This window comes from Peromyscus maniculatus, chromosome X (genome assembly GCF_049852395.1).
Source record: "Peromyscus maniculatus bairdii isolate BWxNUB_F1_BW_parent chromosome X, HU_Pman_BW_mat_3.1, whole genome shotgun sequence".
NCBI lineage: Eukaryota > Metazoa > Chordata > Mammalia > Rodentia > Cricetidae > Peromyscus > Peromyscus maniculatus.
In genome coordinates this window covers 7,238,370-7,264,916 of record NC_134875.1, presented here as the reverse complement: position 1 = coordinate 7,264,916, position 26,547 = coordinate 7,238,370, and the positions used below count along the sequence as shown (strand labels likewise).

The window sequence follows — 26,547 nt, the reverse complement described above, 5'->3', positions numbered from 1 at the left end:
GGCACAGTATGGGATAAAATTATTTTCTATTCAATCCTGCCACAATTTATTTGAGAATTTAATATTATGCTAGACCAGTGATTCTCAACCTGTGGGTTATGATTCCTTTGAGCATTGAACAACCCCTTTCACAGAGGTTGCCTAAGACCATCCTACATATCAGATATTTACATTAGGATCCATAAAAGTTGCCAACTTACATTTATGATGTCAATTTCTGATCTTATTCAGAGAATTTTTAATTTTCCATTAATTTTAGAATCATATTGGTCAACACTGGCAAGGTTAGAAATTCTCCTTGTTCAAACTGTGTTTTAAAACTTTAGTCTTAAAAAAAAGTGTTAGCATGCCTTAGAAACTAAGGCGATTGTAATAGGTATATATTAATGAATAGACATTAAGAACTAGGAAAACTTCCTCCTCCCAAGAAACAGATATGTGTCTTCTACATAACATCAAAATAACAACAGGCATTTTACTATCTTGCTTGTAAGCAAGTGAGATAGAAGGTATTTGGATCCTTATGATATGGACCCAGAGAGGAGGCAATAATTTCTCAGGGCAAGAGCTATTATTGTGTTGGTATCTATAGTGGAAAGGGATAAGGTTATAATTTTGTAGAAATCTGATGCCACAAAATCCATTAAACACAATGAGGATATTTCAAGTGGGAAATTAAATAGCTTTGTTTCTGCTGATAGAGTCAGATCCTTGACAAAATACAGGTATCTTTTTCTGGAATAGTCATATGACTTGAGATAAATATTTTTCAGGGACCAGAACAGCCATGGAAATGTTTCAGACTTGCATCAAATTCTTGGTGGGAACTTAAGGCAATGAAATTTCTTTGTTTATTATTTAGGAATTGAATAGGCAAACTGACTTTGGCTGCTGTCCAAATGGTTCATTGTATAACTCAGTTGAAGGAAATTGCTATATGCAAAGAGTTTATTCTTGCCTTTGCGGAAAAGTAATTTCTACCATTAAAATCGTAAACCTAGGGAATAAAAATGATTTCTCTCCATCTATATCTTTTAAATATGCCTTTTAAATGTGCTCCTGAAAACAGGGCAATTATTCTACTGAGAGTTATACAGAATGTTAATTGTTTAATCACTACTTCAGTACCAAGGATGCATATGATGCAATATAAGATGTTCTTGAGGATAAGCCAACTAAAACAGACATATATTTATTCAATATCTAAAGATTTCCATCCCTCACAAAAATCTCCCAGCATATATTTAGCATATTTTGGTAAAATCTTTGAAATTCATATTTCTCTAACTGTCCTAATTTTTGCAAGTGTCTATGAATTAGCACATGGTATGAATTAAATATTTTCAGATTATTCTAATAATGAGGCCAAGGTTTCTAGTTTGATTTTTTTCTCTCTCTGATTATTCATTTTTGGTATTCTTTCCTGGCTCCTTTTCTTTTCCCAGTCTATTAAAGTGCATATATACCAGGTGTTTTGCTTGAGCCCAATCTTCTCATTCTGTTTTTTCATTCCCTTGGTGATTTCATCCATTTCTAATACTTCAGCCTCTGTGTTCTCCCATCTTTACATACAAAGACTAAAAGAGACCTATATCATAAATGGAGACTAAGACTTGAGACTTGAATAAGTATACCACCTGTGTAGCCTAGTATACCAGTAAGTGCTGAGGCATGTGAGGTAACTTGCATATTTAACATCTATCTTTTGTGGAGCATGTACCAAGGAGGAGGCATGTGCTTTCTATTCTTGTATATAAAGAACATTCTTACAACTTGTGTGACATAAAGACCACATAATATGGGGCCTTCCCTAACTAATGGCCATTGCTAGATGGGTCCAAGGATAATGGCAGCTTTTTCTCTTTGTAATATATGGGTCCAGAATAGTACAACCTAGGCACAGAGAACTCTTTTGCTTTTCTGAATTCAGAAACTTGTTTTGATAAACTATATAGATGTAAAGTGAATCATAAAAGCTAATTTGGAGAATTAACAACTAAATTTTATCAAATTTGTTTCCAAGTATTCAGCTACCCATCATATTTTCAGTCATGGAAGCTTTGTTTCCTCATTGTAAAAATACACACAAGAGCCTAATTATTTTACATAAACAGTCTGGCATTTTTGTAAGATTAGCATATCCTACAATGGATGGTAGACTTGGGCTGTTGATTGTCCATAGATTTATTTGGTTTCCTCTGTCACTATTACACATTAGGCTAACATTGTTTTGAAAAGATGGCTTTGTATTGATTTATTTAAGCAACAATTTAAATTTTTGAATAAAAATTTCTAACTCTCTGCAAAGACACAGGAGAGCTTAAGTCACTGTTGATGAACAATTGCAGCCTTTCAAAGTAAATGAATATGAATCATCAATGTGTAAACACAGTTGCCCCCAGAATATGTAGGCAGGCACCAGTAATTTATACAGTGTAGCTTTTCCAGATTGCAAAGCTACTTCAGCGATGGTGCCATATTATCCTGTCCCTTTGCAAGGCAAAAGTTCTTCTTCACAGAAGAACCTGCCAGACATTCTACAGGACACTGAATAATGACTGAGAGACTCTAGTCCTATGGGCTAAAAATCGATGCCCTAAAATTATAGAAGAACTTTGGGTGACTGTCAAGGCAGCCAACTGTTTCTGTCATTTCCAGAATTTTGGAAGTTGCTTGCAATGCATTTCCTGTTTACTTAGGTAATATTATATCCTTCTAGGGTCTTTGATGTAGTTTAAGACTAGATAGTTATAATTATAATTTTTCTTGGTTATAATAAAAGATAAATTAGATATGAAACCTTAAACTCACAAATACAGGATAGATAGAATATTTTCTTTAATTTTTCCAACTAAGGATAGGATAGATATTGTAACTGTAATTATTGCTTGATAATTGTTCTATTATATGTAATTTTACTTTGTTAAAGTTAAAGTTAAAATCTTCCTTTTTGACTAGACAGAAATGGGGAAGTGCTGTGGAATGTTCTGTATGCTGTGAATGTGTGTTGCTCTGATTAGTTGATAAATAAAGCTGTTTGACCAATGGTGAGGAAGGACATTCCAACTAGAGAGAGAGGAAGGAGAAAGACAGAGCAGAGAGACACTACTAGTACCCCACCAGAAGCAGCAAGATGTAAATGTACCAGTAAGCCACAAGCCACTGGCAAAGTATAGATTTACAGAAATGGGTTAACTTATGATATAAGAACTAGATAACAAGACACCTGCCATGGCCACAGTTTAAAAATAATATTAGCCTATGTGTGTTTATTTGGGTCCCAGCAGTTGGGGACTGGTGGGTAAGAGAGATTTGTCCTGAGTGTCGGACAGGCAGGACACAGGAAAACTTTTAGCTACGATGAATGATTAGTTTTCTCCATGTCCTACCCTTAAACATGTTTACTGGGAGATAATTTTAAGGTGATGTCAGTAGTTTTGCAAAGTAAAATACTGATTTTTAGATTGGATGAGATAAACTGTTACAATGTACCTTATGATTAAAACTGTCTTCTTACTGGTGTGGAATTATAAGGAATGCTTGATTTGTATACATTTTCTGACACATTGCAACAATTTATATCATAAAATGCTAAGGCTGCTTGATAGAGAAATCAGTTAAATTATGTTATCCTCACTATAAAACTTCAAAGAAAGCATGGGATTAAACAACATCTAATTGAGCTAGTTTCTGACTAACATGAATCTAATTACTTTTAATCAGAGAACTGTATTGTAGCTGGAAGTTCTCCTGTGACCTAGCTGTCCAGCAGTTGGGACAAATCTCTTCCACTCATGTCCCCCAAGTAAACACACAGAGGCTTATATTAATTATAACTGCATGGCCATGGCTCAAGATTTTTGTTAGCTAGCTCTTATATCTTAAATTAGCCCATAACTATTAATCTATATATTGCCACATGTTTCATGGCTTTACCTGTGTGCCATTACTTGCTGCTCCCTGGATGGCAGGCTGGCATCTCCTGACACAGCCTTCATCTTCCCAGAATTATCGTTGTCTGCTTATCCTGCATATACTTTCTGACTGGCTACTGGCCAAACAGTGTTTTATTAAATCAGTCTACAAAAGCATTATTCCACAGCATTTCATCATCCCTACTAATTCCAGCCACCCACTTTTTATTGAAAATATATTTTTTGTCTCACATAATATATCCTGATTATGATTTCCCCCTCCCTCTACTCTTCCCACTTCCTCCCCACCAACTCTCCCATCTGGATCCACCCCTTTTCTTTTTCTCATAAGAAAACAAGCAGACACCTAAGTGTTAATAATAAAATTAAAAAAAACACATCAGATTAGGCAAAACAAAGAAATGAAAAAGAACCCAAGAAAAGGCACAGAAACAGAGACCCACTCATTTGCACATTCAGGAATCCCATAAAAAACACTAAAACTTCAAGTCATAGTATATACACAAAGGACCAGTAGGGTAAAATAAGAGAACACACACACACACACACACACACACACACACACACACACACACACACACACACACATATATATATATATATATATATATATACATATACATATACATATTATAATTTATAATTAATATAGGAAAGGCTCTGACATGACATCACAAGATGAAGAACCTCCTATGATGTATTTGAATTCATTTTCTGTTGGCCACCTACTGCTGGGCATGCAGCCAACCCTTAAGAGTATTTTGTTTCCCAAGCGAGACTCTTTAGAGAAAACTAATTCCTCATTTGTAAGTAGTTATCAATTGGAGATTGCTTCTGGATTAGGGACAGGGGCTTGTGTCTACTTCTTGTGTCAGCTCTAGCAACCCATCTGGTGCAGACCTGTGCAGGCTCTGTACATGCTGCTTTCACATGTGTGTCAATCCCGTTGAATTAGAGGGCTTTGTTTCCTTCATGTCCCCCATTCCTCTGGCTTTTATACTCTTTTAACCTCCTCCTTTTCAGGATTCCCAGAACCTTAAAGGGAGGAATTTGATGAAGATTTTAAAGCTAAGAGTTCCAAGGTTTCTCATTCTCTGCATAATGTCTGGCTGTGGTTTCTCTGTATTTGTCCCCATCTGCTATGGGAGAAAGTTTCTCTGATGAAGAGTATGACACTAATATATGAATATGAAGAATGTTATTAGGAGTCATTTTATTGATACTTAGTTTTTGGAATAGTAGTATCTAGTTTTATGATAGGGCCCTGAGCTATCTAGTCTCAGGTTGTCACTCAAGCAGTATCAGGTACTGGTTCTTCTCATGAAGTAGACCTTCAGTCAAATTAGATATGGGCTGGTTACTCCAACAAACTTTGTTCCACCACTGCAGCAGCATATTTTGCAGGCAGGACACCATTGTAGATCAAAGGGCCTGTGTATGTGTTGCTGTTTAAGTCTCTCCTTTGGTAGCATGGACAATGCCTCCCTATACCAAAGATGCTAGTTCTTAGATTTAAAGGGTAGGTACGACTTCTCCATGTTCAATTGGCTGTGTAAGTCTTTTATTCAGCTATTGGCCTTGCCACCACTTTGTGAAAAGAAACCTACAGTCTTAGAAACAGCCTGGATTGTTTGGGCATTCCAATGGGACCCCCCTTGGTCAGTAACTCAGATAAAACCTGATTCTGGTCCTGGAAGCTTCATTTGGTAACATGAGATGTCTGGTGAGTCTCTGTCTCTCCCATTATTTTGGTGATTTTTGTTTATATATCATATATATTAGGATGCTTCTACTGTATTAGGATTCTATACTATCCTTCAAATGGTCCTTAGTTTTAGCTGTCTCTTCCCATATTCCCTCCCTCATCTCATCCTCCTCTTCCCTACCTCTCTATAATTGATCCTCCCATTCTAGTCCCTCCCTTAACCTGTCCATAACTATCTCTTCTACTTCCCTTTCCAAGAAGATCTATATGTCCCTCCCAGTACTTTACTCTATACCTAACCTCTGTGATTGTATGGACTGTAGCTTGTTTAGTCATTGACTTAATAGCTAATATCCACATATAAGTGAATATATATCATATGTGTCTGGGTTACCTCAGTCTGGATGATTTTTTCTAATTCCATCCATTTACCAATGGATTTTATTATTTCATTTTTTTTACCAGCTGAGTAATACTCCATTGTGAAAATGTACCATATTATCTTTATCCATTCTTCTGTTGAGACATCTAGGCTGTTTCAAATTTCTGGCTATTATAAATAGAACAGAAATGAAAATGGTTGAGCAAATATCTCTGTGGTAGGATAAAACTTCTTTTGGTTATATGTCCAAGAGTGGTATAGCTGGATCTTAAGGTAGATTGATTCCTATTTTTCTGAGGAAACATACATTGATTTCTATAATGGCTGTAAAAGTTTGCACTCCTACCAGCAATGGAAGGGTGTTCCCCTTACTCCACATCCTTACCAGAATGAGCTGCCACTTGTTTTTATTATCTTAGCTATTTGCACAGGTAGAAAATGAAATCTCAATGTAGTTTTGATTTTGCATTTTCCAGATGGCTAAGGACGTTAAACATTTCTTTTTTTTTTTATTTGAGTTTTCTCTTGAAAACCCTGTTTAGATCTGTACCTCATTGTTAAATGAGGTTGTTTTCTTGATATATAGCATTTTTTTAGTTCTTTATACATTTTGGTTACTAGCCCTCTATCAGATGTATAGTTGGTAAAAAATCTTTTCTTATTCTGTAGCCTCCCACTTTGTCTGAATGGCAATGCCCTTTGATGTGCAGAAGTTTTTAAGTTTCATGAGGTCACATTTATTTATTGTTGATCTTATCGCTTGTGGTAATGGTGTGTTCTGTTCAGAAATTATCTTCCTGTTCCCATGAATTCAAGGATATTCACCACTTTCTTTTCTATCAGTTTCAGGGTATCTCATTTTATGTTGAGTTCTTTGATCCACTTAGACTTGAGTTTTGTGCAGTTCTAAATATGGATGTGTTTGGCTTCTTCTATGTTCAGTTGTCCAGTTTGACCAGCACCATTTGTTGAAGATGGTGTCTTTTTTCTTGTATGCATTTCTGGCTTCTTTATAAAAAATCAGGTGTCCATAGGTGTATATATTTATGTCTCAGTCTTCAGTTCAATTCCATTGATCAGTGTGCCTGTTTTTGTGCCAATACTATGCTGTTTTTGTTACTATAGCTCTGTAATGTAACTTGAAATCAGTTACCGTGATACCTCCAGAAGTTTTGTTTCATTTTGTTATTGCTGTGTGTGTGTTTTTTGTGTGTATGTGTCTGTATATGAACGTGATAATTGTCCATTGAAGATCTGTGAAGAATTGTATTAGAATCCAAAAACCATTTTAATATTTGTTCTTATATAGCACATAAAACTGAGAAATTATGTGAGATTATTGCAATTTTAAAGAACTCTGTTAGTCTATATAAGACATCTATTTGAAGCATTAATGTTAGAAAACAGACACCTATTCATCTTCTCTCCTCCCACCCCCATCTTTTTGTTATTTTAGACAAACAAAGGGGACGCCCTTGCTAACCGAGTCCAGAACACTCTTGGAAGCTATGATGAAATGAAGGATCTACTAACTAACCATTCCAGTCAGAATCATCTGGTAGGCATCCCGAAGAATTCTGTGCCCCAAACTCCTATCAGCAAAAGTGAAGCAAGCTTTTATCCAGAACAAAAGAATCGAATGATCCCATCTCACCAGGAGAATACTCACTCCTCAGCACCAATGCCTCCACCTTCAGTCGTGATACTGAATTCCACACTAATACACAGCAACAGAAAATCGAAACCTGAGTGGCCACGAGATAGTCACAACACTAGTCCTGGACAACCAAGCCAGGCCAGTAGTCAGTCAAACAAGATGCACTCATCCACACAGGAGCCACCTCAAACCCGACTAGAAGACTTCTTTGTCTACCCAGCTGAGCAACCCCAAAGTGGTACAGTTGAAAAATCGAATTCATCTGCAAAGGAAGATAATAACACCAAGTCTGGAGAAGATGCTTTCAAAGAAATATTTCAGTCTAACTCACCAGAAGAATCTGAATTTACAGTGCAAGCACCTGGGTCTCCCCTAGTTGCCTCATCTTTATTAGCACCCAGCAGTGGCCTTTCAGTCCCAACCTTCCCACCAGGGATTTACTGCAAAACAAGCATGGGGCAACAAAAGCCAACTGCATATGTAAGGCCCATGGATGGGCAGGACCAGGCAACTGACATCTCTCCAACACTGAAGCCTTCCATTGAATTTGAGAACAGCTTTGGAAACCTTTCCTTTGGATCACTGTTGGATGGGAAACCCAGTATAACCAGTTCAAAGACTAAACTGCCAAAATTCACAATCCTGCAAACAAGTGAAGTAAGTCATTTTTAAGGTTTTATTTTGTGGTTGGTTTTTCTATTCACTGTTTACTACTCCCTAAGCAACTCATTTATCTTATTGTACTGTATGCATGTGTCTCTTCAAGGTGAGTTTGATTCTTGATCTGTGGTAATTTGTGACACAAATAAGTAACACTGCAAATACAATTAAGTCTCCATAATTTTTAGTGCCAAAATAGCTGGTTGAGTGAATGAAATAGTGTAGCTATAAAATGATTATAAAAAATTATCTTGTAGTGAACTTATGTACAAAATGAAAGCATTCTCTAGATGAATGCACTATTTTTTTTTCTTTGAAACAAGAACCCACATAGCCCAGGCTGGCATCAAATTCACAAAGTAAGATAGAATGAGCCAGACCTCCTGATCCTTCCACCTCTACCTCCCAAGTGTTCCAAATACAAACACACACAACTACACTCAGTGCCCAGCTCAACAAGGCATTGAAAACACTTCTTTAGTGTCTTCAGTGTGTTTAAAGAGGTATTCTTTGGCAAGGTATTAATATCTTCCATATCTCTCAGTCTTCCTTCTATTACTACTTTCTTCCACAGATGCCTACATAGCCCTTTAATACTACATCCATCCTTTCTGTAAAAGTGAAAGACAGTTATGTCCAACCCAGTCCCACTGTGTTTAAAATGACTAAATAGGTTTTCTGTCTCAGGAACCCTTGTGAAACATAAGTCTAGTGGGGGCTATAACCTCTCACAAACAAATAAATAGATAATGATTATGACAGGTCTTATGGATACTGAGTGGAGGACATATATGAGGCTGTCCCAGAGATATGCCTCATATAAACAACTGTCACTGTCATTTCAAGCAGATGGTTTCTAAGAAGCCACTACCTTTACATTGGATTTCTGTAACTGGTAACTAGAAGCTTGAGAAAACTTGTTAACATTCTTAATCAATCAGAGGTATAGGCCAGCAGTCTGAATTAATAGACATTCTGAGTCAGAGTCCTGTCTAAATTACTGAAGTATGATCCAGTAAGCCCTTAAGCATTTCTTCTTTTCTAGTTCTCAGTAGATATGATGATGGTGAATTTAGTGAATAATACAAACACAAAGCAAGAGAGCCTAGGACAGTTGTTTGTATTTTGTTGACTCATGATTTGATATTGTCTCATTTTGAGGTGATTTGGTTTTCGTACTATAAGTCATGAAGTCTTGTCAAGCTTGCACCTAAGTATCTCTCTGATCTGCCCCTACTTCTCTACACTCAGTGCCTTTGTCTGTGGATTGATGTAGCCTTTCATAATTGGCCTCCTCATTCCTGTCTCATGTCTCTTCCAGACCATCTTCTCTATACACATGTCAGTCTCTTCCTTTGATTCTTCACTGCATTGTCATTACTTTCAGAGAGAAGTCTAGTGTTCTTAGTTCCATGTTTGAGCCTCTTCACACTTTGACTTCACTATTCCTTTCTTGAACAATGGCCACTGTTTAGTAAAAAAAAAAATTCATGCTCAGCTGCATGTAATTATTTTTTTTCTGCCTGCTTCTTACTCTGTTCTATTATGTAGTTATCAAGAAATCTTAAATCTTAATTTCTACTGCATGTATTAACACTGGGTTTTAATATAAAAACTAAGTATGGATATATCATGAAAGAAGAGGATAATAAGAAATTGGAATGTCATTTAAACCATCCCTTGTCTCAGTATCTATTATTGTTCTCTCCTTATGTAGCAGTGGCACCACTCAGGACTGAACTGCAAGTAGAACTACTGTATAAATCAGTCTGGTAGGCTATTTCATAGCTCATTAACAGAGAAATAGGTCACCTATCCAATGAGATTCATTCTGTTGTAATCCTTTCTCTTATACATTCACAAAAATGGCTGACCCAGTTTCAGAAATGACTTCATGGTTTTCCCTCAGTTCTCCAATATACCAATGAGAAGTATATTTTCAAACAATGTCTGAGTGAGCTGTCATCTTCTCTGGATATGATTATCCAAGGGGCGATGGTTCAAATTGACTTTGGTAGAGTGAGTATTGTCTAGAAAATGGGTCAGGTGCAATAAAGTCATTACTGGAGATCAGTGAAGAGAGTATTTTAAATTAGAGGTCTCAAAGGATTTCAAACAGGGGGAGAGTGAAGCTCAGGAACCTATAACCAAAGGGAAGAAACAGATTTTAGGGGCAATGTGAAAACCAAAAATAGGAGGAAAGAAATTGAGACATTAGAAAGGCCAACAGAGAGCTTAGAAGGGTGTAGATTGGAATGTGGGCATAAATATCGACAGAGTGGAGCATTATGGAGCTTGAACTTAATGGAATTTATGTGGCTAAAACTCTGACCAAGTCTGAAAATTCATCCTATTAAATCTTGATGCACTTCTCAAAAGCACTTAGCATTAGAATTGAGCCCCAGTGGATGGTGCAAAGAATTTCAGGCACTGGGTTCTGGGTCCCTAGTCAGTGCAGCTATCTTTAATGGGTTGCAGTATTTCTTTGAATTATTACCCTGGAGGCTTTATCTACAGAGCAATCCCAGTATTTCTCTAAGCATTTGCATTCTTTCCCTGGCTCTATTGACAGGAAGCTGACATATGTTAGTGAAGTTTATTTGCCCTTGTTAGGGAGCAGGAAAAATTAAATGACCAGAAAACAGATACCACTCAAACATATACAAATAATCAGATATGATAACCTTCACATATTCAGAAGTTAAAATTATTGTTAAAACATGTGTGTGTGTGTGTGTGTGTGTGTGTGTGTGTGTGTGTGTGTGTGTGTGTGTGTGTGTGTGTGTCCATGTTAATTTAGGTCTATACTTATTGGGGGAATTTTTATTTCTCATTCTTGAAACCTTTCCTTGCTTCTTTTTATAATTTCGATACCACACTAAGATGATCAAAAGTCCAACCAACTTTATGGCAAAAGGTCAGCTGTCCAATTGAATCATATCATTTAAGCAAATAATTTTTTGTTTAAAAACATCATGCTAAATTTTTTAACATTGCATGACACTAAATAAGAGTAATGTACTATGTAGTTGTGTCCAGAAGAATTTTTTAGAAACTTAATCTGAAAACAGTAAAAGCTTTGTTTATGCCCAGGGGAAACTGAAAATTGTTTGCAAATTTTGTTTTCTTAAAAATGAAATTGTTAATAAATAGAAATTTATACATGATTCTATCACAAGTGTTTGGTTTTATTGTTTTTATTTTTATTTTTGTTTTTGCATTATGATGAAAATATACTGGTGTGGATAGCTTTGCATTTTGCTGCAGTTTCAATTTCTTATTGGTGTTGTTTGCAAATGGGAGATCCAGTATTTCATATTAACTGCCTCAAATAACCTGTGAAAAAATATAGCACTAATGTATATAGTGACATCATCCTAAAGGTCATTTGCTTTATGGGCTAATGTTGGCTGTGATTTAAGATTGACTAAGGTTCCAGTTGCTTCAAAATCAGGAGCCTTGTACAAAAGTTTAATGGAACTGATACATTTTAATGACTGACTAGTTTTGTCACCTAGCTGTAAAATTTTGTTCACATTCATAATTCTGCCTTTTTTTTAGACCTTGTGCGGTGAGCACTGTAAGTGAGCATTGTAAGTATAATTAGTGTTAGTTATCACGTAGTAAATGGTAATCTCTCCTCCCTTCTGTGAACACAATAGAATGCTGGAATTTTACCACTGATAGTCTGGTGGTGTCTGCTAGCTATATGGAAATAAGACAGGTAGCGTTACTGAAGATTAAAAATTCCACAAAAGTGCTGTCTACAACACATGCTATGTGTTTTTACTGGATGTGCAGCACATGATTGTTATCTATTCTTATGAAAGTAAATAAGGATTCAGCCTCAGCTAGAGGAGGCCTAATATCAACCTTACAAAAAAGGAATAGATATACTTTATATGCTCTTACACATTCAGGATGTGGGAAAATGCTTTTAACCTTAATATTTGTGCATACATGTGTAGAATCCAGAATGCTCTGTATTCATACATTGGTGGTGTGGTATTGTGTTCCCCAAAATATTATGTATGCTAATAAACTTATCTGGGGTCACAGAACAGTGCAGCCACAATATTAAACATAGAGGATAGGCAGTGGTAATACACACCTTTAATCCTAGCTTTCCAGAGGCAGAGATCTACCTGGATCTCTGTGTGTTCAAGGATACATCCAAGCATGGTGAGTCATGCCTTTTATCTCAGAAAGCGAGCCTTTAATCCCAGGGAGTGATGGCAGATAGCAGAAAGATATATAAGGCATGAAGACCAGGAACTAGAAGCATTTGGCTGGTTAAGCTTTCAGGCTTTCGAGCAGCAGTTCAGCTGAGATTCATTCTAGATGAGGACTCAGAGGCTTCTAGTCTGAGGAAACAGGATCAGCTGAGAAACTAGCAAGGTGAGGTTGGCTGTGGCTTGTTCTGCTTTTCTGACCTTCCAGCATTCACCCCAATAACTGGCCTCAGGTTTGATTCATTAATAAGACTCTTTAAGATTTGTGCTACACATTGGTGGTTGCTTTTAAATGTTTTGCAATGAATTCTTATAATTGGTTCATTTTTATTGGTATCCACACATTTCCCCAAACACATCTTTTCATATTTTTCCTAATTTTAGGGTTTTCTAAAGCTAAATGAAGTAGGTCCAGCAGAGTTACTGGAATGATAACAAAGAATACCCTTGTGTTCTGTGAGAAGATACAGAGAAAAAGAGAGGAGTCATTTAACATTGCTATATTTCAGTAATTAGGAAAGGTATTCTGAGAAGAGTAGACCTACATCATGCCTAAAATAGTTGGACTGACTTATTAGACATTGGTTTATGGGAATATACAGAAAGAGTTTCTCAGAGAGTGATTGAGAGTTAGGTTTTGAACTTGGTCTTGAATGATAAATCCAATTATGAATCTGGATGGCAGGTCATATATATTCATATTAGTAATAGATGGAGAGAAAGGAATATAAAAATTGAAGACAATAAAAAATGATAGGCATATTCTGGGAAAAGACTCATTTGTCTATAACTAAAGGTTTGTAGGATTACGATGAGTTAGGGCTAAAAATACTATTTTTATTTTGAATATATAGGCAATGTAGAAGTCAGAATGTGATTATATACTACATACTTCAGTTTTCCTGACTTCATGGGTAGTTGAGGAACTCTAAAAATGCTAAAATAAGCCTCCTTATTGGTTGGTCAATACAATGTGGTCATCCCTGAAACCACATATATACCACCAACAAAGTGAACAGAGTAGGTTGCGCTTAGGCATTTGTACATAAACATACATACATATAGATATATGTAGCTATAATAATCAAAGAAAAAGAGGGTATCAATTTGAAAGTGAGAGGCATGGGAGGGGGGCTGAAAGAGGAAAGGAAAAGGGGAAAGTGATGTAATTCTATTTTAATTTAAGGTGTATTTTATAAAAAGCTAATTTCCCTTATAATTCCTGCAGGAAGTTCTGAGCTCTTCCTCTGTGAGATGGCTCAAGGTCTTGCTAAGATAAAGCCAGGAAGCCTATTACATTGTGTATGCCTGCTTCTCATTCCTTTCATTCCTCCTTTCATTTGCTCATCAGAACTAATCAAACAGTGGTACATAGAAACGCTTGCATTAACACAATTTTGTTTACTGCTCATTCTCTTTCTTGTTTCTTCAAGTCCTACTTTTTTCTCACATGTATTATTTTGTTTCCTAAGGTTGTATACTAGTAACTGTAGCCATCAGCTTCCTGAAAAATTGTCAGTCATATCAAAATTCCATTTTTCAAAGCTAAGAGATTATTTACTTTCCATTCATCACTCTTGACATTCTTTGTTTTTAAGTCCATTGTCTCATATTTTCTTTTTGTTTGAAAATAAGTCAAAAGATTATTTTATTCTCATTCTGTAATATGACATCAAGAATGTTGTACAAATGTGGTTGATCACTATTACTAATGATAAAACTTAAAACATTACACTTTGTTTGATAAAGTTTTGTGATCCCTCATGAGACAGCTGAGAGCAAATATTTCTGTGAGGGCATATGTGGTGTGCTTGCAAAGCACAGTTTCAAGGAGTTATACTGGTGTGTGGGATCTACTGGGGTGTCTCAGTTTGTGAGAATTTCAGAGATTTTTTGTTTTGTTTTGTTTTGTTTGTTTGTTTGTTTTTACATTTCTGGACATCTTGTCACACAAGATTAAATTGCTTCCTTGGTAGATCACTGATGATCTACTTCTTCTTCCCAGGTAAGCCTAACTCCATTTTGTTTGTAAAGTAAGTATAGACAATCCCTTCCCATTTTCCAAGACTATCCACATGAGAACAAAGTGACGAGCATGTAGCCATTCACATTCTTCTTTACCATGTTTTATAATAATCTAAAAGTTACTAAGACTAGGTAAGCCGGGCAGTGGTGGTGCACTCCTTTAATCCCAGCACTCGGGAGGCAGAGCCAGGTGGATCTCTGTGAGTTCGAGGCAAGCCTGGACTACCAAGTGAGTCCCAGGAAAGGCACAAAGCTACACAGAGAAACCCTGTCTTGAAATAACCAAAAAAAAAAAAGACTAGGTAAATGTGAACAAACGGAGTATATTTGGGAAATGAATTGAAATTAAGGCTACAAGATTATTATACTCCAATTTTTTAATAATAGCTATATAGTACAAGAGCATTAAGTTGTGAACTTATCAAATAGCCTTCTAATCCTTTTTTTACAACCCACTAAAATAATAGAGGATGGAAAATATCTATTTTCATATTATGTCCAGGAAATTATTTGGACAGGTTCAGTATACAGCAAAGTGATAAGCCTTTGTTATGTGTGTTCCAAATCATCCTGTTATCACTGGATACATCGATTAGTTCAGTACTTTCTGAGACAGCCATAAAAAAGGATGGCATTCATTTTGTGTTAAAGAATAAGAAAAATTGACAGGTAGATAGCCATATTGATTTCACCCAAATAGTAAATATAAAGGGCTCTAGAGGTAAGTTGTAAAATTCTTTATAGGTGCTGTAAGTCTGTTTAGTATTTGTAATTACTGTGAAAGCAAATAACCTTTAATTAACCATTGTTTTAAAAGTGGAGAATGCTTTGATTGCCAAATTGAGTTTATTGTATGGATGACAATAACAAAAGCCTACTGCTGTCATACAATGTCTCAACTTGACCCAGTCCTAACAGGTTCTTAAATGACCATTATTCACTTTTCACTTACAAAGAAACCAAGTCTATTGTCACTTGATTAAAATCAGAGAGCTGGCCATGCTCGACCTGGAGCCTAGGTACAGACTGATATTTCTTTGATGGCATTTAGTAGAAGGTATAGTAATGTATATACATTGGTTACTTTTCTAAAAATAGCTTCTTTATTAGCACATTTAGAGCCTGGGTATAATGAGCTGAATTTAGCTTAATTTTAAATTCCCTTTCTGGGTTCAAATTCTTGGTAAGCTAGAAGAAGCTAAGTTTCCTTCTCAGTCAAGGTTGATAGGTAGGATGGGCTCACAGTAGAGACTTTAGTTTGAATTCACAATATATCTCAGATGTGTGTAAAATTAAAAAAAATCTTTTTAAATATTAGATGGCAAAATTTGCCCAAGAACATACAGCATAATAACACATCCCAAGTTTTTTATTGAACTCTTCTACCATGAATCATGTGAACTGTTGGAAAGATTCCTTAAGAGATAACTCTGATAAGAGCTTATATTTTCCTTTGCCCTTCATTAGTTCTCATTCATTCAAGAAACTTTTATTAAGCATTTATTTTATGTCAGGTGCAATGTTAAGGAGCTAGAAACATGGCTTGAGAATGCATCACTGTTGGTAGTTTAAATCAGGAAATATAGAAACAAAAATGGGGAAAAAGTGAGAAAAGAGTGTGTTTAATCTTCTCTGGAAGCAAAGAGGATGTCTAAGAGTATCTGAGGTATTTCAGAAATCTTTTTAAAATAACTAGTATGCTAGGTCTTGAAGTAGGATTCAACATTTTCTTGATTCAAGCTCAGAGCAAGTTAAAAGAAGGCCTGATGATGCTGGTGCTGGGAGCTCATGATATAAAGCAAATTTTGAGAAGTTCTGAGGTAAAATAGCTGGAAGAATCAAGGGTACTGTGCTAATTCCTAGTAATAAGGGAAGATGTTAATCCATTTAGAGGTATCAGATTGAACCTCTGTTGTAACTGGAAGGTTCTCTTCCACCCACCAATTCCTGAATAACTACTCAGAGGCTTAATATTACTTATAAAAACTTTGACCATTAGCTCAGGCTCGTTACTAACTAACCCTTACACTGAAATTAACCCATCATTCTTATCAATGTTTAGCCATGTGGCTTGATACCTTTTCTTAGTATGGCATTATCATCTTGCTTCCTCTGCATCTGGCTAGTGACTCCACACTCTACCCTTCCTCTTCCCAGCTTTCTTAGTTTGGTTTTCCTGCCTATAATTCCTGCCTAGCTACTGGCCAATCAGCATTTTATTAAACCAATTCGAACAACAAATCTTTACAGTGTACAAGAGGGTCATTCCACAACACATGGTCCATATTGTTTTAAAAGGGAATTGACAGGAGAATGGGAACAAGAGGGTCAAGAGCCTGAAAAGGCCACTAAGATTAGATCAGTGAATAAGCTATTGAAATTTGCCAGGACAGAAATGGTTGCAATTTGAAGTAGGACAATTTCTGAGATAGACTTTTAAGGTTGGTTTAATTGGATTAAGTAGCTAATTAGATGGGCTATTCAGAGTCCATAGTTTGTTGGGTTGCAATTGTGATTTTATAATATCAGAAAATTAATCATGATGTGCTTGCTTAATTTTCCTTATCCAGTCCTATGTGTAGTTGTTAAAATTATCTCTTTAATGTATATAAACTTTCTTATTTTAATTATTATAAACCTGGAGACTTTGGAAGCTGAGAATGTCAGTATTAGCAATTGAGAACCTAGAGGCCGGGAGGAGGTTTCACTAAATCCTTTTATGGCAGCTAATTATGCAATCAAACTCTGAGTTCTCTACTTCCAAGTCCAGGCAGTTAGTTAAAAGAAAAAAGAAAAGCCGGGCGGTGCTGGCACATGCCTTCAATCCCAGCACTCGGGAGGCAGAGCCCGGTGGATCTCTGTGAATTTGAGGCCAGCCTGGTCTACAGGGTGAGATCCAGGGCAGGCACCAAAACTACACAGAGAAACCCTGTCTCAAAAAAACAAACAAACAAAAAACAAAGAAAAGGAAGAAGAAAAAGTCAACACCTAAAAAAAGTTCATATTCTATTAGTATATGTATGCAGTATGTCCAGAATGCTGAGTCATCATTTTAGTGAGCCCTTGAACATGGTGCCAAGACAGGTAATAATAATGGTTTGATTTGTGGAATGAGGAGATCTTGATACTGGAAAAACTGCACAAATTTTACCAGCTCAGTAGCAACCCATTTTCATGCTTTTAGTCTGCACATTTCTTACTAGGGAAGGTCTTTAAAGGACACAGGGAGAAACTGAATCCTCAAACACTTGCTTCAGTAGCAAGTATGTCATAACACTTGATCATTTTCCACACCTTGAGGCTATAGATGTTAATTCTTTGGTATATTCTTAGAAACATACTAGCTTAGGAATATTAAAAAAAAAAAAAAAAAAAAAAAAAAAAAACCTAACATCGACCTTCCTGCCATTTGAGAGTAGGGAGAAAAATCATATCTGTTGTGTGTTTTTGAACTTTTTTGAAATTACCCTTTAAAGTGTAACAAGATTAAAAGGATGAGGCCAATGCCTCATACACACAAACACACACACACATGCACAGACAGACAGACACACACACACACACACACACACATACACACAGTAAACGGTGGTGTTGCTGGAGGGTTTCTCTCCAGCTTCCACCAAGTCCCACAGTCCCACAATCCACGTATAAAATAATCACTCAGACGCTTATAATACTTATAAACTGTATGGCCGTGGCAGGCTTCTTGCTAACTGTTCTTTTATCTTAAATTAACCCATTTTTATAAATCTATACCTTGCCACGTGGCTGGTGGCTTACCGGCGTCTTTACATGCTGCTTGTCCTGGCGGTGGCTGCAGTGTCTCCTCCTTCTTCCTGTTTCCCCAATTCTCCTCTCTCTTTGTCCCGCCTATACTTCCTGCCTGGTCACTGACCATCAGTGTTTTATTTATATAGAGTGATATCCACAGCACTTCCCCTTTTCTTCTTTTTTTTTTTTAAAGGAAGGTTTTAATTTTAACATAGTAAAATTACATATAACAAAATAATTATCAATCAAGGATTACAGTTATAATATTAAAGAAGATGTCCTATCTATCTTATATTTGTAAGTTTAAGGTTTTATATCTAACTTATCTTTTATCATAACTGAGGAAATTACAACTATCTAGTTTTTAACCACATCAAAGACCTGAGAAGGAACATAATGGTACCTGAGAAATGGTAGATGGATGCAAGCAACTTTCAGGAATCTTGCAAGAGTAGACCAAGACAGCTGGCAGCCTGAACAGTCACCTAATGTTATTCAGCATTGTTGGTGTATTCAAATTGGCTATAGGCCTAGAGTATCTGACAGACCATTTTCAGAAGCAGGAATTCTGAAAGACCATCTTACCCTGTTTTGGCAGAGTACAGTGGTCACTTTCCTTATGTCCCACTTGTCCAGGAAGGACAGCATTGCATTTGTACTGTCAGCTGTCAAGGCAAGGGCAGTTCTTTGCCCAGTAGTCCATTTTGTGCCAAGAAGACAAACTTCCAAATGGAAATGTCTTAGAAGCCCAACATTCTCTCCAGATCAAATTGGTGCAGCCAGGAGCAATTGTATCTCATGTCACCAGAATTCTAAGTTATTTAAATGCCATATTCTCTAGGTCTACGAAGTGTTTGAAGATTACCTATCTATCTGAAATATATCTATGTATACCTAGAAGACTTAACTAACATGGCTACAAATATGATTATCATTGATGACTAATTATTAATCTATTTTTAATTATCCATTATAATTTTAAATGAGTTATATAAACATAATATCTCAAATAAGAATAGAAATATATATATATATATATATATATACAGTATAACAAAATTAACTTCAAGTTTGTATCAATAAACTAAAATTTATACCAATGTAAAATATTTTAAACATAAACTAAAATCTATACCAATGTAAAATATTTTAAACAAGTTGTTCTTTAAAAGTAGGTTCATTAATCTACCCCTTTATCTTATCATCTCTATATCCTCCTAAAGAAGAAAAGGGGAAGTGCTGTGTATATCACTCTATATAAATAAAACACTGATGGCCAGTGACCAGGCAGGAAGTATAGGCGGGACAAAGAGAGAGGAGAATTGGGGAAACAGGAAGAAGGAGGAGACACTGCAACCACCGCCAGGACAAGCAGCATGTAAAGACACTGGTAAGCCACCAGCCATGTGGCAATGTATAGATTTATAGAAATGGGTTAATTTAAGATATAAGAACAGTTAGCAAGAAGCCTGCCACGGCCATACAGTTTATAAGTAAAATAAGTGTCTGTGTGGGAGCCCGTTCTGGGGTTCCTCGTGGCTTTACCCAGCAGGTCCGAATAGAGGATGATCAGGACCATGGGCCTGAGTGCAGGTGTCTGAGATGGTCTGCACTTGGCTGTGCTGGGGGAGGAGGTCTTTTGCTCCACCCCTTGGCGTCTCTATAAAAACCCTGGACCAGAGACAGTCGGGGCCCGTTGGAATAGGTTCCAGGCCCTCTCGAGGCTATCCTTTATTTTCTATCTGTTTATCTCCACAAGATTCTCCACTATAAATCCTTCTATCTAATATTTCCTGCTGCTCGCACTCAAGAAAACTCTGGGAAGCTGTGGGGGTGGTTGGTAAACGCCCCACATGTCTGAGTGATTATTTTATACATGGATTGTGGGACTGTGGGGCTTGGTGGAACCTGGAGAGAAGCTCTCCAGCAACACGGTGGAGAGAGAGGTGCTGTTTTATGTCAAACCTGTGAGCACTGGTTCATCTCTGAAACAGTTAATCAAAACTCATCAAAGTATTTTTATGCCTTATATAGTAATACTTTGGAACATTAAAAGACATATTACATTGGGAATAAATTAATGAAGATAGATCTTGTTTGTGAGTTTTAAGTACAACATGATTCATTATATGATTTACACAGGAAGGTAAATATACTTCTAAATCATATAACCATATACATATAAAAGCTGCATAAAAACAAACAAAGATCATATGTGTTCACTATTAAGGAAAGATAACTATATTTTTAATGAAAACCCAATAGTAGTGGAAAAATGGTACAAGTTAAAAATTTTTAACTAATGGGTATTTAAAATTACATCTTCATAAATCAAGAGAATATGGTACTAGAGCTAGAAATACCTCTTCCATTTTTACTGATATTTTGAAGTTCAGCTTTTGCATCCCCATTTAATTTGCAAACCATTACTTATTACAATAATTAGTGTTAACATTCTTGGCAGTAGTCTTTAATTACCCTCAAATTTTAAATGAGGAAAAGAGGCCTCGAGAACATGCTTTTAAATGAATATTAATATTTATTTTCAATTGTCCCTTTAATTATTTATTTATGTAGCATTTGAAAGAAGATCTTGAAGGATGAAAACCAATGACAGGATAATGTTCCACATAAATGGACTGTGTTCTTAGCTAAGGATATGGCATCCTGTATTTCTGAGGCATTCATGATGCCAAATGGAAGGCTTACAGCCCATGTATACCAATCTATACAAATTTCCATTAAAATATCCCTGAATATGGTCTCTTAGTCTAATTCTCATGAAAGTAACATTTCACCATTTTTCCCTGACACCTTTTTTTTCCTGAGTGTGTAAAACCCACAGTTGTATGTTATTCAACTACAAGCTTTATCACTTCCATTCACTAGTGGAGGCATATCTGTAAATTCTGAGTATCATTTCTGTGACATCTGATTTCAATTATACCTCATAAAATGATTTTTTCCTTACATATATACATTAAGGTGAAACTAATTTATAAGCATAATAAGCACTATAATTCTGAATAAGCATTCATATCTCCAAGAAAATCAATATCCCCAAAGATTAGAACATTACAGCTAGCCTATTCTCAGCTATTATGATAAACAAACCTAATTTCCTGGAAAAGTTGATAGTTATTCATCCAGTTATTAATATTGAGCACATCAAAATACATAATATAGTTCTAATCTTTATGAGGGCTCAAAAATGTTAGAAGACAGGATTTTTTTTTTCACTTTCAGTTACAGTGAACATTACACAGAAAATGCTCATTAGATAAATGCTGAATAACTGAATGAATCTCTGGGTCATCATATATATGTACTATAATTAGACAATAATCATAAGAAAATAGGTATGAGGTGATGTGGTAATAAGATAAAATTAAGACTATTTTATGTGCAAGTCTTTTTAATCTGAAGTTTTTGATTGTCTAGTGACTCCTTTAACATTCAGAAGAGGAATGAGGTCATGAAGCACAGTTTTATTAATTATAGCAACTTGATAAATGAATAAGTCAACACCAGGAGGCTTTTGTCAAGCTTATACTATGCGAAAATTTTCAAAGATACTTTAGTATCTTTGAAAAAGACAATATTGAAAACAGTTATGTACTTCCTTTATGAAATTTGTGTATTGCATGGAGAAACACACATACACACACACACACACACACACACACACACACACACATACACACACACACCACCAAATCAAGGTTAATAAATAGGGTTTCAGTGCCAATGGAGCCCATAAGAGCAAGAGATACATGTATGCCATATGATAGATCTAGGATGAATATAGATCTATGATATTCCAAGAGAAGCATAGCCACCTCATTGAACCATATAAAGGCAGAAGAAGAAATGATCCTTCATAAACTTCCAGAGTCTTAGAACTGTTTCAAATGCTGATAAACTAACTAGATCCTTTCTCTAGAAAAACTGGGAATATCCAACCAATGTTTTAGACTTCCTGAAGACAGTCTGTAGTTCTTTCAGACAGTCTGTGCACTGATACTTGATGTAGTTCATAGATAGGAAGAATTCTAGCTTTAGCAAGAGGCAAAGCTATATTCATACCTCAACTCACTTACTTTAGTTACTTGCTTTGGTCAAGTTTCTCAAGTTCTTACAATCTATTTCCTCCTATGAAAAATGTGTATAACAATAACCTCTCAGAGAGTTCGGCACTGAATGTATTAATAGGAATCGTGTAGTCACATTGTCAAACACCAAACACATTTTACTATTCTCAATACCTACCATGTTACTAATTATTTTCAGCAAGAACAAAGGAATTGACTATGTTGCTAGACTATTATTGAGAGATGTCATTTCTCCATGCTGTCCTACCCAACAGATAAGTCTAGACTTAAAATAATCCTCAAAATATTAAAATTATTTTTAATGCTCAGAGAAACATTAACTGAGGAAATATAGGACCACACTAAACTCGAAAAATAAGTGAATCAGAAAACAAGCCCAAGTGTTTAGTTACCATGTTCTTGATAGTAGTGGCTTAAGGATACATGCATGGATGTATACATGTACAGGAACATTAGAATGTTATAAGATGGAACATTAGTATATCATGAATCTTAAAGAGTCTTGTTAATAAGATCAAACTTTGTATCTAGTGGCTGTTCTGTCTCTGACCCCAGATAAGTTTATTAGGGTACATAATATTTTGGGGAACACAATAACACCACATTTCCCCTTATTTTGTCTAAAATTTAAAAAAGCTTATAACTAATACAAGAAAAACTATCCAATAAGTACATATAATATATACAGTCAAAAATTACATTAACAATGTCTAGTCCATTAACATTTGACAGATTCAGACAAAAGCTCCATTAATATATAACAATGTCCAGTCCAGTAACATTTGATAAACTCAAAAAAAATTTATTAATTATCCTATTTAAAACAAATAGTTCCTTTTTAAAAGTAGATTCTATCATCTCCATTTTTATCTTATCACATCCATATTCTCTCTTTTTTTTCTTTTCATAAAAGTTTCAATCTACCTTTTGTCATTTTTATATCTTCCCCTTTTGCTTTTCAGTGTAGATTCAATGATCTACCCATTTATCCTATTATTTATCTTTTTTTTTCAGAGTAGAGTCAATGATCTACCTCATAGCTATATTGTCTTCTTTCTTTTTTGTTTTTTTTAAACAAAACCTCTGAATCTAATCTCCATGTTCAGCTTTTTTCTTGACCATTAACAATTAACAACTTGTAACCAACCATTGTAAACAATGTCAATATCCAAAACTCATTAAACGACAAAAAACCTCCTACCCTACCTCTTCAGAATGTGGGAGTTGTTTTCTTAAAATTACTTCCTGCTTTCTGGGGGTGAAAACATCTTTAGTGGATTCTGAAAAGAAAAGTTTGGGGTTAATTGTCAAGTCCTGTATCATTTGTCCAGTCGCTGCATAATGAGAAAGTGCAGGGCTTGTTTCAAGTCCTTGTTCAAGTAGTCTGTCAGGCTGGATCATCTCAGCTAGCTATCTCAAAATTGTCCTGAGTAGTAAGTAGTCCAAAGTTGATCTTTCTGTGGTGTTAAAGAGCTTAATGGCTTTACCATAGTCCATGTGGAATTATCGTTGTGGGATCCTGTCATCTTTTTGAAGATTTCAAAGTCACTGTTAGGTGTGGTCATAGTTCGTTGCAGATTTTTTTTTTGTGCCTCCTCTGTGGTTTGGGGCAATCCCAGTCTGATAAATGTTTGTCTCTCAGAACCATGAATATTCTTCCCTAGAAGAGAATATCTTCACAACAATTTCTTCCCACTATTTGTCTTGCCTAACTTTTCCAAACTGACCTTTGCCGATGCTTTCTTGTAACACTATGGTCCTGGCAATTCTCTGAACAAGCAGTAGTAAACCCTTTCTCCCAGGTAGCAGCATCACCACAGTCACCAACATGATGAGAAGAAGCCAGTAACTCAAATCAGCAGCCGCTGCCTCCATGGTCCCACTGCCACCGTTTTTGGCTGGGCCCCGGCCACAACTTCTGCTTAGCAAGCCTCCTAGGCTGGCCTCAAACTCGGGATCCTCCTGCCTCTGCCTCCTTCAGTAAATCCTACCAGCGTGCACCACCACAACCGGCTAAGTGTAGCTCGGGCCTGAGCTGGGGCCCACAAAGCCACAGGCAAGCAGCTTTTTTATGAATTCATACCATGAACGTTGGGCGCCAGATGTAGCATGAATCTTAAAGAGTCTTGTTAATATGAGCAAACCTGGCCAGATATTGGGGTGAATGCTGGAAGATCAGAGAAGCAGAACAAGCCACAGCTACCTCACCTTGCCAGTTCCTCAGCTGATCCTGTTTCCTCAGACTGGATGCCTGAGTCCTCATCCAGAATGGGTCTCAGCTGAACTGTAACTCAAAAGCCTAAAAGCTTAACCAGCCAAATGCTTAACCAGCCAGATGCTTCTAGTTTCTGGTCTTCACACCTTATATATCTTTCTGTTTTTGCCATCACTCCCTGGGATTAAAGGCTCACTTCTTTGTATTAAAGGCATGTGTCACCATGCCTGGCTGTTTCCAATGTGGCTTTGAACTCACAGAGATCCAGAGGGATTTCTACCTCTAGAATGCTAGGATTAAAGGTGTGAGTGCCACCATTTTCTAGCCTTTGTATCTAGTGGCTGTTCTATCTCTGACCCCAGATAAGTTTATTAGGGTGCACAATATTTTGGGAAACACAATACCACCACACATTAGTGGTTATTTTAATTTACTCTCTCTATCAGAGAGCTTTGTACTTTTCATACTTTCCAGGCACAAACTGCTACCATCCTAGTGGATTTCTCCATGGTTTCTGTTGACTTACTAATGGACTGCTGAAGATTTGTGATAGTCCTACCATTTGGATAGTGGATGCAGCAAGATCAGGAGTTCAAGGCCAGCCTGGGCAACATGAAATTCTGTCTCAAAGAAGCACAATAAGATTTTTTTTAATTGGAGGAATATGCATATCTGCACAGAAACATACACATACAGATGCACAAAATCATATAAAACAACAGGGTTGTAGCAGATGACACATACTGCAGTTGTTATACAAAGTGATGATGTAGGTAGCTTTATTAACATGACATTTGGTGGGGAAATTAAAGGAGGGCAACAGTGGGTAGTTAAATTTAAAATCAAATTATTCAGTTGGTCATTGTACAGGTGACTCAGAGTGGCTTTGTATACTGTGAATATGTTGATTCCTAACTTTAAACATATGTAATCCTGATTTTAAGAAAAGTGGTGAAATTAATGCTCATTATATGCACAAAGCCTTCCATTGAGCTTTTCATTGCTTTGTAGTTATTTTCTCCAAAATAAAATGCATAATTATTTGAATATACTTTTAGCACAAGTACCATGTCGGCTAAGCTTGTTCTGGACATCTAAAGTCCTTTGAATGGAAGTGCCAAAAGCCCCCTACTGCCAAGGGCCACTGTCAAGTATCATGGGAACCCTAGTCTCCTGGGCTTCAAGACAAATAAAAGATTGTCAGACCAGCCTGTTCCTGAGAAAGAGACAAAACGCAAGACCTGGAAAGTAGCAAGGAGGTCTTGTCAGAAATGAGACAACCAGCAAGTATTTGATTCGTAGAAAGAAGGATGGATGGGTAAACGCATGGATGGATGATTAAGCAAGTCTAATGGTACTGCAAGATTAGAATCTATATACTACTTTACTAAAACATGCTTATTTACATGAGAAAAGAATCTCTGTTTAAAGAACATGATACATGTAATTTGCTGTGTCAAAAGTTAACGTTCTATATTGTATCATATACTTATAAGAAGCTTCTTAAACTGTTATTGACATAAACTGTGTTTGTCTTGCTTTTGCTTGCGAAATTCCAAAATGCTGGTGATTTTGATAAATAGCCATTCATATGTATTTGTAGATTATATCAGAAATGAGTGAGTGATGCATAAGAACTGGTAAATTGTATGATTCCCATTTTCATATTAGAGGTACAAATTATCTAGAGACTCAAGAATAAGGGAGGTTATGTGATTTAGTAAACTACAATCCTGGTGAGCTAGTGGAGTGTGGAGAGTAACAGAGAGAATTATTACCATCTGACTACTCTAGGTTGTAGTTCTTGAGTCTTGTGCTAGTTACTCATATACTGAGTAACTTACATCTAC

At 36.2% G+C, this 26,547-nt stretch overlaps 1 protein-coding gene across 4 annotated transcripts in view; it reads left to right on the top strand.

The window, feature by feature from the left end:
- Nucleotides 1-26,547, top strand: part of Aff2 (ALF transcription elongation factor 2) — a 578,922-nt gene that overhangs the window by 191,284 nt on the left and 361,091 nt on the right. For all 4 annotated transcript variants that reach the window (XM_042268758.2, XM_042268755.2, XM_042268756.2 and 1 more), the window contains exon 3: nt 7,479-8,336. In XM_042268758.2, coding sequence (XP_042124692.1) covers nt 7,479-8,336 — 858 coding nt within the window. The remainder of the gene's footprint in view (nt 1-7,478; nt 8,337-26,547) is intronic.